This window comes from Felis catus, chromosome F2 (genome assembly GCF_018350175.1).
Source record: "Felis catus isolate Fca126 chromosome F2, F.catus_Fca126_mat1.0, whole genome shotgun sequence".
NCBI classification, from domain to species: domain Eukaryota; kingdom Metazoa; phylum Chordata; class Mammalia; order Carnivora; family Felidae; genus Felis; species Felis catus.
Window position 1 is genome coordinate 23,284,890 of NC_058385.1, and position 13,335 is coordinate 23,298,224.

The 13,335-nt window shown below is 35.7% G+C and overlaps 1 protein-coding gene across 17 annotated transcripts in view; it reads right to left on the reverse strand.

Moving 5' to 3' along the window:
• Positions 1-13,335, reverse strand: part of STAU2 (staufen double-stranded RNA binding protein 2) — a 311,608-nt gene that overhangs the window by 157,184 nt on the left and 141,089 nt on the right. For all 17 annotated transcript variants that reach the window (XM_023248481.2, XM_023248479.2, XM_023248480.2 and 14 more), the window contains one exon: positions 1,073-1,133. In XM_023248481.2, coding sequence (XP_023104249.1) covers positions 1,073-1,133 — 61 coding nt within the window. The remainder of the gene's footprint in view (positions 1-1,072; positions 1,134-13,335) is intronic.

The window sequence follows — 13,335 nt, forward strand, 5'->3', positions numbered from 1 at the left end:
CCATTTTTTTTTCCCCCTTGGGCTATGTGCTAAGCCTATCACATTCATCATTCTTATATAGAGAGACCAAAGGCTCAGAGTCATATTAAATTATTTAAGTTATTCCCAGAAAGTAACTCATGAATACAATTACCTCACTGAAATATTCTTTTCAAGAGGCTCATTTTGATGACCCAAGAATTCAATTCTCAAAAGTGTGCTTTGATAAAAGTTTGTTACTAATTTCATTATACATCAAGAGATAAGCTGTGAATATCAAAGAATACTGTTCATTATGACAATTTACATATTTAGGCTTAGTCAGCTTCCAGAAGTTGTAAACAAGAGAAACAGAGTTAGAAAGGATATAAATTTGGCTTCACTGAGGACTTCATTTCATAGGGTCTTCACAGGCTGGCTATTTTGTTTTACCGATTTACAGTAAAATGGTCACATTAGGGAAAATAGATACTTTTTGGGAGAGGTGGGAAGAAGTTAAAGAAAGACAAATGAGCTTCCACAGCTTGATCATGTACCTTTGAAAAAAGAAATAAACTGGAGATTTTTACATGTTGACGACACTATAATTGGAATGAAATTGCTCACAATTTTATGTAAATTTAATAAAACATTAAAAATTCTGACAACTCAGTACAATGTGAAAAATGTTTATTACTATGTTAAATGAAAACACAGTACAAACTTCCATGTATATTATAATTATGTAAAAACGTGTGTGTACCTAAAAAGAACTTTTGAAACATGAAACAGTTGATTTAGCATAAAACGGACTTATAGATAACTGCTTTACTTTTTTGATTCTTTTATATTATAACAATGTTGCAATAAAAACAACTTAAAAATTAGATCATTACCATGTGGAGTAAATGGTACTATCTCTGCGGTGACTAAACCATGCTAAGAACTTCAGTGCTTATGTCTTCTGTCAGTTCCAGGAAAGCAAACACCACAACTTCCTTGTCTTCCATGTGACATCTCCGGCCCAAAGAGATCCAATAAATACCCGGCGCCAGACTAATTACTGGACCAATGACGAACATCAAGTGTAGTTAACATGAAAGTGAAAACTTACTGTTATTTGTTGGTTCAGGAAACCCAGCCTTTGGACCACTCCATCCTTTGTTCTCCCCTGTCTGAAAGATTAAATCAATTGTTTAAATCCAGGGAAATAGATTTATTCAAAAAGAAAAAAGTTAACTGATCAACTAAAGCAAGGACAAAAGTCTCTCAAATAATTATTCTGCTTATTCTATCTCTGATGCGAGGACCATGGACACAAAAGTAACTAGTATGAACAGTATCATTTCTTCCTTTTCTACAGGAGAATCTATTCTTATGTCTCCTGCTTTTATCTGTTCATCTAAATTTACAACTTAAGTAATCAAGAAAGCCCCATATTCAGTACATGTATCATATACAACATGGACTCTATCTAGATGGTTAAAAAGTAAACAATTCTTATTCAAACAGTAAACAATAATAATCGTCACAAATACTGAAGTGACTAAAAGAGCTGCTTTATCGCTCCTGAGGTCAAATTAACAATAGAAATATTACTGTGTCTGTTCTGTAAAAGTTCTATGACTAGGGTCATGCAACATTGCTAATGACATACACAGAAAATTGAAAACTAAGTCCAAACTTTAAGTAAAACCTGTAATATCCTAACTCTGTCAAATGATTTGATCTCTGTTTCAGATAAAAATACATCCAGAGAAACTAAGATATTTTGAAGTAGTATTTTAGTCAAATTAATAAGTGTCTAACTGGCTATGTTCTCTTTGTGTGAAGCTGGTATTATTGATACAAAGTACTCGGGGGGAAGAGACATATTCTTATTATAATCAGCATTTTATATTTACATTATCAGATGCCAACATTCAAATGGATTAACTCCACATATAAGCACAAAATACAATTCTAGCAAATAGATTACCATTGTGGAAGGACAGAGGAGGAGTAAATGTTCGTAAATGCAGATGGATGTTGATGGAAGATCTGGGGAGACCCCAGTTCCACGTTCTCTGTGCTACACAATACGAGATCACTGAGAGACTTATAGTTTGAAGAAAGTGTAGTAAGGAATGAGTCACCCAAGGGAGGGGAAGAGCAGGCAGATTAAAAGAATGCAGATTCTCAGGCAGATGAGGGCTCAGCTGAAATTGGTAATAATAAATTTAGCATTTCATTCCTCCTTTTATTCTACTTATAACCAAGGTTAAGTATTAGATTATATTCCCTATGTCTAATTTTTTACCTTCAACGGAATGTCAAGCCTACTGTTCTTTGATTTCTACCCCAACACTCTAATAAAATTACTTTTGTAAGGTTTCTTCTTAAACATAACAGAATGAACAGAAGGAGTAATCTGTCTCTCCCCAAACATCTCTAAATTGATAACCCAATAGTCCATAAACTCTCTCTCCCTGTCTTCTGCCCACCTACCCCCCCCCCCCCAAACAGAATATGAAAGGAGTCAACAGCAGAAGAGAGAAGCCTACCAAAGTCTGGAAGCTGAAAAGCAGATACACAAGTTGTAACTGACCTAGCAGATCTGAATAGGCTAAAACTAGTCTGAAGAGTGAGAAGCCAACAAAGACCTTACAAAAAAGTAAACTGATTTGTGCCCCCAGGATCCCAGAAAGCCCCAGGAATTAGAAGCACACCTGGTATTTCTAAAGATGAATGTTGAAAGGACCTGAAAACAGGAAGACTGACTGGACGTCTTTCAAAGTGCTACGAAATCTCCAGGTCACCTCTTTGACCCCAAAAAGACAGATTTCTTAAGAGGGGTCCTCTTAGAAAAGGCTAAAACAGAGACTCTGAACACCTGGCACAGCTGTAGGTGGGAGTGATGGGCCACATTGCAAATGAGGAGATAGAGTCTATCTACACTTATCCTGGAAGAGAAGACTCCCAGTGCCCTTCTTCATTTTGGCCTCAGAAGAAAAAGCCAGGCCTCTGACCTACAAGGAATGGCAGAATTAACACAGGGAACAGAATAAAACTTCCAAAAAAAGGTTAACATTTTTCAAAGTTCCCAGAGGCATGAAAGAAATATTATAACAACTAAACAAGAATAGGAGGTTATAAAAAGGAATATTCTGAGGATGAAGAAGAGCTCTAGGAGGTCAAAAATACAATAGCCAAAGTAAGCAATTTCAAAGAAGGACTGGAAGACACAGTTACAGAAATCTCCTAGAAAACAGAACAAAAGTAGGGAGAGATGGAAGGGAGGGGGGAAGGGAGGAAGAAAGGAAAGATCAGAAGATTATCCATACGACTAGCAGGCATCCCAGAAAGAAACAACAGCAACAATGGAAGGAAAGAAATTACCAAGGAAATAATATAATAAGAAATTTCCCACTTAAAGAATATTTATCTCTAGATTGAAATCCAAATGCAGTGGGGTTCAGGCCTCACTTCCCCTCCAACCCCCTCCCCTGGTCCCCTATCCCTGGGGTCATTGGTTAACAAAAAACAATAATAAAAGGGTTAAAAGAAATCCAAATGCCCAAGGTGATTTACCAAAGAATACACACATCAAGTCAATTACCCATGAATTTCAGAACCCCTGGGAAAAGAAAGTCAGAAAAGCCTAAAGAGGGGAAAAAAACATAAAAGTTTCATATATAGGCTGAAGAATCAGAAGGCTATGGAGTTTCAAGAGTAGTCCTGGGAGGCAGCAAACACTGGTGCAATGCCTTCAGGAATCCGTGAAAAAATTATTTCCAATTTAGAATTATATCTCAGAAAAACTATGAATTAAGTGTGTGGGAAATAAGAGTTCAGACCGACAAGATCTCAAAAAATATTTACTTCTCAAGTATCTTCTATAGGAAATCTACTAAAGTATGTGCCCATCAAAATAAGGAAGTAGATCAAGAACAAGAGAAACCATCCAGAAAACAGGCAACTCAACAAGGGAGAGAGGCAAAAAAAAATTTTCAAAATAATGGTGAAGAGAAGAACCAAAACAGTAGATCTGCAGCGGACCTATCAATCATCCCAAATTAGAAGAGGATAAAGAGCTCCAAGAAAGATTAAAAACAAACAAACAAAAAAAATGGGGCGCCTGGGTGGCGCAGTCGGTTAAGCGTCCGACTTCAGCCAGGTCACGATCTCGCGGTCCGGGAGTTCGAGTCCCGCATCAGGCTCTGGGCTGATGGCTCGGAGCCTGGAGCCTGTTTCGGATTCTGTGTCTCCCTCTCTCTCTGCCCCTCCCCCGTTCATGCTCTGTCTCTCTCTGTCCCCCCAAAATAAATAAAAAACGTTGAAAAAAAAATTTAAAAAACAAAAAAAAAATGAAAAAATTACATGATTTGTTTACTTGGCAGAGAGTCTTAAGAATAAGTTAGAAAGATGCAGAGAAGTATACATGTGGAATATGTGTATGAGAGTTAAGTCTTCATTTTTCATAGCAAGCACTCAGCTAGTATCTAAAAATGAAAAATTTAGAAATAGCAATATGAACAACCGACAACACAAAAATAATAGAACAAACAGCTGAAGCATGTGGTAAATGGTTGCCTCTGAAAAAGAGAAGCAGAAATGGCCAGTAGCAGGGCAGAACAGCATATTTCTGTTTATTATAAATCTTGAACCCTTATACTATTAATCTTGAAAAAATCTTGACTTTTTATACATATATGAGTATTACTTCAACCAATATAATAATCAAATATAAAAAAGAGTGAAGGGGGCTCCCGGTGGCTCAGTCAGTTTAGCATCCTACTCTTGATTTCGGCTCAGGTCATGGGCTCTGTGCTGGGTGTGGAGCCTGCTTGAGATTCTCTCTCTCTCTCTCTCTCTCTCTCTCTCTCTCTCTCTCTCTCTTTCTCTCTCCCTCCCTCCCTCCCTCCCTCTCTTCCTCTGCCTGTCTCCCCCACTTACACTCTCTAACAAAAACAACAAAAAAAAAGAAGCATGTGTTAGTTACGTCTTGATGTAGAACAAACTCCAAGATATAAATGAAACCCCAATATGAGTGGAAAAGAAAATCAAGATATAAGAACAGTATACCTTGAAAAGGTGTAAAGAATGTTCCACTTTTCCTTAGAATGTAGAAACGTTATCAATGAGAAAGCACCAGGAAATGTAAAAAGTCATAACTTGTCTTGAACCATCAGAGATCTGAGATTGTAAAGCACGCAAGTGAAGTGAATGTGTGTGACAAACCCCTCTGGGGAGAGGCAAGACTCACAAAGTGTTTCAACACTGGTGGAGCAAGGAAGGAAGAGATGAATGTTCTCAATGCAGGTGAGAAGAAAGTACATGAAATGCCAATAAATTCTAAAAGACTGAGTGTGGGCTAGCACAATAATTTAGAAAAACCAGGATCTTCTGGCAGAAGCTCTTTTCCATGGGCCTCTCCTGAACACTGAGGAAGACAATCAGAGGTACAACTGGAAACCAGAGAGAGCCTCACTCAGTGGAGCAGGTATGCAGCTGGTGAATGTCTGCCACTGAGAGGAAAGCATGGAACTTTACACACTTCTCTAGACTTTTCTTTTGTACAAAGCAAAAAGCTCAAGCCACTAGAGAAAGGGGAAAAACAAATACCAACTGCCTCTGGGGTAGAGACAAGAAATTCTGTTGCCCCAGAGGCTTAGGCAAAGACTTGTTGCTTCTGGAAAAGGAGTAAAAGCAAAATTTACTTGCCCCTGGAAAAAAAGGAGTATAAAACCCTCCTGAAAGCAAGGCCCTGCCCCAATATAAAGCATAGGTCTGAAAATGCTGACAAGGGGACAGGACATTCTCTTGCACCCAAGAGCACCCACAGATCCAAAGTCAAGTTTGGCCACCATGGGGAAGGAAGCAGAAACACTGATAAAAACCCACCTCTGAGACCCAGGCACACAAAGTCTGACTGAGAATGAGGCTGGGCAAGAAAATCATGAACTATGTTCCCATACCCACCGCATTCATAACCAAGTAATAAGCACCAACAGCTGACTGCAGAGTATACACAAAGCCCTCACCCCTTGGCACAGTGAAGAAGGGCTGCTGAAATGTAAGGGCGGAGCAGAAACACTGAGGAAAAACCCACCCCCAAACCTCACCCCACACAAAGTACAGATACCAGTACTGAAGGAATTTGAAGTCAGCAGTGATGACAGCAGCAACAAAACTCAAAATGGGCTCAACTATGACAAGATGGATGCCACCCTCCACACTAACAGTCTGACAGAATAGAGATGCCTATTTCTCAACATAAATACTAACTCAGCCTCCGTGATTTCTCAACACACAACATCCACCATTTATTAAAAAATTATGAGACATCCAAAATCACAAGAATAACCCATTGTCAGAAGATAAAGAAGTTAAGAAAACAGGACCCAGAGATGACCCAGATGCTAGAATGACAAGAAATAAACTTTACAATATCTATGACTAACAGGTTAGAAGATTTAACATAAAAGACAACATGCATAAACATATGGGAAATTTCAACAGAGAGATAGAAACTAAAGAACAAAAGCAAATGGAAATCCTGGGGGTGAGACATGGATGAAAATGAATGTTGACGTCATTATTAACAGATGGATACAACTGAAGAAATAATCAGTAAAACTACAGATAAATCAATAGAAATTATTCAAACTGAAGCACAGGGGGGAAAAAAGAGTGAAAAATTAAAAGGAACAAAAAATACTGGAGCTATAAAACAGTACCAACAGTCTAACAAGTGTGTAACTGTAAATTCCACAGAAGAGAAGAAACAAAGAATAAGAAACATTTGAAATGATAATAGCTGAGAATTTGACAAAATAACTGAATTATAACAAAACGCAGATACCATGTTCAGAGACCACTAAGGCAGGAAAAATACAAAAAGGAGAATAAATGGATGAAGAAGAGGAAGAAAAGGAGGGTGGAAGGAGGAAGGACAGGGGAGAAGATAGAAGGGTAAAGGAAAAAAGAAAAAAATCATATTTAGACACATCACAGTCGAACTTCTGAGAACTAATGAAAAAGGAAAATTTTGACAGCCTTCAAAGGGAAAAAAATATACGAGGAGGAAAGAGCAGGTAAGAATTACAGCAGAAATGACATCAAAAGCTACACACATCAAAAGACAATGAAACAAGATCTTCATAAGTAAAGTTGTGCCCCTTATCCACAGGAGATGCATTCCAAGTTCCCTAGTGGATGCCTGATAACACGGATAGCAACAAACCCTATATATGTGATGTTATTTCCTATACATATGCACCTATGACAATGTTTAATTTATAAATTAGCCACAGTAAGAGATTAACAATAAAAATAATAATAAAATAGAACCATTATAACACTATAATAAGTTATGTGAATGTGGTCTTTCTCTCAAAATATGTTCTCATACAATACTATTTGTGCAATGATGTGAAATGATAAAATGCCTACATGATGAGATGAAGTGAGGTGAATGACTTAGGCATTCTAATGTGCAGTTAGGCAACTATTAACCTTCTGATGAGTTTCCAGACCTGCAGGTGACTGCAGGTGACTGAAACCATGTAAAGTGAAACCATAATTCTAAGGGAGACTCCTTTAAGGAAATAAAGAGAAAAATCCAGAATCCTATATCCAGCCAAAAAAAAAACTTGCAAAAATGAAGATGAAATAAGGACTTCTTCATCCAACAAAGGCTGAGAGAAATCATTGCCAGTAGACTTATTAATACAAGTAGTTGCAGAGTAAGTTCTATAAGCAGGAGTATGATACCAGAAAGAAATCCACACAAATGAACATGTATTCATGAATATGGATCGACACAAATAAATGAAGCATACTGAAAATGGTAAAAATGAGGGTAAATATACAACGCTTTTTTCTCATTTTAACCACATAAAATGATGACTATATAAAGCATAATTAGTAATAATAAATAAACAATAAAAAATAAAGCTCAAAAAACTGTAAGCTTTATACTATATATAGAAGTAAAATGTATGACCACAATAGGAGGTCTTTGAAACATACACAGTATAATCACAATTGGAGGTCATAGAGGCATACAGAGAAGTAAAATCTATGACCATATTAGTGGTCAAAAAGAAGAGTGTGAACAAAGAACAAATGGGTAAAGAGAAATAATTAGTAAGATTTAAATCCAACCATATCAATAACTATAATAAATGCAAATGTTCTAATTACCTTCAACTAAAAGACTGTCAAAATAGATTTTAAAAAGCAAGACCCAATTATATGTTTTCTAAAAGGAAGCAATTTATTTTTTATATGAAATTTATTGTCATATCGGTTTCCATACAACACCCAGTGCTCATTCCAAAAGGTGCCCTCCTCAATACCCATCACCCACCCTCCCCTGCCTCCCACCCCCATCAACCCTCAGTTTGTTCTCAGTTTTTAAGAGTCTCTTATGAAAAGAAAGCAATTTAAATGTAAAGACACAGGCCAAAATGATGGGAGGAAAATATTCCATGCAAACACTAATCAAAATAAAACTGGGATGGCTATTTAACATCAAGACAAAGCAGAATTCACAGGAAGGAATATTATCAGGACTAAAGAGAAAAATCACATAGTAATAAAGGGGCCAAGTCATCAAAAAGACATAACAATGCCAAATGTGTGTGTGTGTGTGTGTGTGTGTGTGTGTGTGTGTGTGTTAACAACAAAGTTTCAAAGTACACAAAACAAAATCAACAAAACTGAAAGAAATGGACAAATCCAAATTTGTAACTGGAGACACTAACAATAAAAGAAGATGACAAAAAATCAAAAGTGATATATGACTTGAAAGAAGTCAAAAGGAAAATTATAACATATCTCGAATTGAATGAAAATAAAAACTCATCTTGTCAAAATTTGTAGGACAGAACTAAATCAGTACATAAAGAGAAGTGTACACCATTAAATCTATGAGAAAAGAAGAAAGTTCTCAGATCCACAGTCTTAGCTTCTAATTTACAAAGCCAGAAAAAGAACAGAAAATCAAACCCAAAGCTAGTGAAGGAAGGATAAAATAAAGAGTAGAAATCAATAAAATTGAAAATAGAAAAATGGAGAAAATCAATGAAACAAAACCTGGTTGTTTGAAAAAGATAAAGGAGTCCCTGCATGGCTCAGTCAGTTAAGTGTCCAACTCCTGATTTCAGCTCAGGTCATGATCTCATGGTCACAAGATCAAAATCCGTATTGGGCTCCACATTGCACATGGAGTCTGCTTAAGATTCTCTCTCCCTCTCTGCCCCTATCCTACTCGTACTTTCTTTCTCTTATAAAAAAAAAAAAAAAAAAGAAAAGAAAAGAAGAAAAAGAGAAGAGAAGGAAGAGAAGAGAGAAAAGAAAAGAATACAAATTAATAAGCTCCTAGCCATATTGATAAGGAGAAAAAGAAAACAAATTACCAATAGCAGGAATGAGAGAGGGAATATCACTGCAGATGCTATAGCTATTAAAAGGATAACAAGGAAATGTTGTGAACAATTCTGTACCAATAAATTCAACAACTTAGATAAAACGGACAAATTGCTTTTAAGATTCAAACTGCCAAAGATCACTCAAGCAGAAGTAGATAGTCTGTATAGCCCTATATCTATTTTTTAAAACTCAATTTATAGTTAAAATCTTCCCACAGAGAAAACCTTCCCCAGATGGAAGGTTACCCCACTGGTAAGTTCTACCCAAAAATTAAGGAAGAAAGATTACCAAACTCTTCCAAACTTACTATATGAGAAGCATTACCCTGATACTGATGCTAAAACCAGACAAAGATATAACAACAAAAGAAAAATATAGATCATACATGCAGCCATAAAAATCTTTTAAAATATTAGCAAATCTATTCCACAAATATACAAAAACATAAGTAATACATCATGATCAAATGGGGTTTATGTCAATCAGGCAAGCTTAGTTCAACATTCAAAAAGCAATCAATGCCCATCCATCAGGATGGCTATTGGTTAAAAAACAAGACAAAACAAAAACAAACATCTACACACAAACTGACACACACATGTATAAATGTTAGCAAGGACTTGGAGAAACTGGAACCCTGTACATCACTGGTGGGAATATAAAATGATACAGTCACTATTGAAAAGAATTTGGCTATTCCTCAAAATAGTAAATGTACAATTACCATTTGATCAAACAATTTCACTTCTAAGTACATACTCAAAACAATGAAAGTAGAGACTTAAAACAGATACTTATACACCAATGTTTATGGCAGCATTACTCACAATAGCCTTAAGTTGAAAATAACCCAAAATGTCCATCAAAAGATGAATGGATAAACAAAACGTGATATATCCATACAACATAATATTATTCAGGCTTTAAAAGGAATGAAATTCTGGGGCGCCTGGGTGGCTCAGTCGGTTAAGCGTCCAACTTCAGCTCAGGTCATGATCTCCCAGCTCGTGAGTTCAAGCCCCGCATCGGGCTCTGTGCTGACAGCTCAAAGCCTGAATCTTGCTTCAGATTCTGTGTCTCCCTCTCTCTGTGCCCCTCCCCCACCTCTCAAAAATAAATGAACAAAAATTTTTTTTAAAGGAATGAAATTCTGATAGATGCTACAACATGGATGAACCTTGAAAACATGCTAAATGAAATAAGCCTGACAAAAAGGGACAAATACAGTATGATTCCACTTACAGAAGGTTCCTAGAAAAGGTAAATTCATAGAGATAGAGAGTAGAACAGAGGTTACCAGGGGCTGAGTAGAGAGAAGAATGAGGAGTCAGTGTTTAATGGGGTACAGTTTCTCTTCAGGATGATGAAAATGTTCTGGAAGTAGATAGTGGTAATGGTTGCACAACATTGTGAATGTACTTAATGCCACCGAAATATTCACCTTAAATGCTTAAAATGGTAATTTTTTAAATATTTTACATAAATTTTAAAAATCTGTCAGTGAAATTCACTGTAACAAACTAAACAGAAAAATTATATTACATATCAATAGATGCAGAGAAAGCACTGGGCAAAATTCAACATGCACTGATAATTAAAGAACAAAAAACAATCTTTCAATAAAGCAGGAATACAAGGAAATATCACCTGATATAGAGTATCTATGAAGAAAACCTACAATCATCATGGTATTTATAATGGTGAAATGTGAATAATTTTCCTTTTAAAATGGGGAGCGAGGTAAGGATATCTGCTTTCCTATTCAACAAGCAACTACTTCTATTCAACGTTGTACCAGTTGTTCTATTCAGAGCAATAAAGCAAAACAAATAGATAAACATATACAGATTGGAAAGGAAGAAATAAAACCGTCTTTATTCATAGATGACACAATCATCAATGCAGAAAATCCCAATCTACAAAATAAACTATTACAATTTATAACTCAGTTTAGCTACGTCGTATTACAAGGTCAATATCTAAAACCCACTGTGTTTCTATACACTAGAAAAGAAGAACTGGAAATTGAAATTAAAAACCAATACCATTAATAACACATCCAAAAACATGAAGTACTTAGGGATAGACATAACAGCTGTGTAAGATATTTCTATGAAAAAGTACAAAACATTGCTGTGGGATATTTCTAAAAAACTAAAAAAATGGGAGAGCTGGATCGTGTTCATGGACTGGAAGACTCAATATTAAGATATCAATTTGTGTGAAATTGATCTATATATTCAACGCAATTCCAAAGAAAACTTCCCCACTGGCTTTTTTTTTTCTTGGTAGAAATTGATTCTAAAATTTCTATGAAAATGCAAAAGCTCTAGAGTAGCCAAAATATTTTTTAAAAAACAGAACAAAAAAAGAGTTCATTATCTGATTTCAAACCTTACCTAAAAAGCTACAGTCCAAATACAGTTATAATAGCTTCAGGATAGACATAGGGATTCATGGAACAGAACAGAGAATCTAGAAGCAGACCCACAAATATGTGGTTAACTGCTTTTCAGCAAAGGTCCTAAGGGAATTCTATGAATTCAGCATTAATCTTTAAAACAGTTGATGCTGAAACAATTGGATAACCTATGTGGAAAAGGAGGAAAGGAGAGGACAGGAAAGAAGAGAAGGAGAAGGCAGGGGAGTTCTTTATCTGATACAGGATTTGTGTCCAAAATATGTAAAGAACTGTTACAACTCAGTAAGAAAGCAAACTATCCAATTTTTAAAGAGACAAAACTTTGAACAGCCTTTTCAGGGAAGAGATATGAATGGAAAATAAATACATGATAGGATATTCAGCATTATCAGTTATTAGGGCAATGCAAATTAAATTCCAATGAGATAGCATTATATGCCTACTAGTATGATCAAAGCTATCAAAACCAACCATACCAAGAGCTGGAAAAGATGTGAAATAACTGGAGTCTCAAACACTCCGCTGGGAATACAAAATGGAAAAGCCTCTCTGGAAAACATCTTCACAGTTTCTTAACAAAGTTGTAACATGTTCTTATTATACAACTATGTACTTAAAGAATACACTAGAGAAATACACACATATAAAGACTTACACATGAATGTTTATAACCACTTAATCTATCATAGCCTCAAACTGGAAAGAGCCCAAATGTTGGTGAAGAATAAAACAGTAACAAACAATAAAAAAGAACAAACTAATGATAAATGCAACAACATGGATGAATCTCAGAATTATGAAGCTAAACACAAAAGCCTTCCTAATGTATGATCCAATTTGTATGACATTCAGGAAATGCAAAATTATAGGCAGAAATTAGATCAGTGCTTGCCAGGGCCTAAGGAGAGGGGAAGAGATTAACTACAAAAGGGAACTTTTATGGTGTAACAGAAATATTATAAATCTTAATTCTGGTGGTGGTTAAAGAATGTGTATACACATATAAAGACACCTATGTCAAAATTCACTGAACTGCACCTCAATAAATCTGAAATTTTTTATGAAGTGGGGACATATTAGTATATATGCATAGAATATCTCTATAAGGATATTTATTTCTATTTATCAAATCCCTATATAACATTCACTATATTTCAGACAGTATCCTAAATGCTGTACAAATATTAACTCATTGTGGGAGATGCTATTCAAAAGAGAGGTTAAGAGCCAAGGGTCTCAGGATAAAGTAAGACTACTTATTCTTTCGTGTTATTTGAATTCTTTCAGCCATGTACATATCTTGTTTATTTAAAAAAAAAAACTTTTTAAAAACTCTCTTGCAGGTTTTTAAGTTGCTTCTCCACAATCACTGCAGATCTTTTATTGACAAATCAGCATATTCAGTCCTTTCCTTTTTTGATCTCCCTGCAGCATATGACTGCTACCTATTTCTTAAAGTCATTCTCTTCCTTTTTACAGGTTTTCTTTCCTCCTCTGATTCCTGTATCCCCCATGCATATTATCTGCTACTGAAAGCA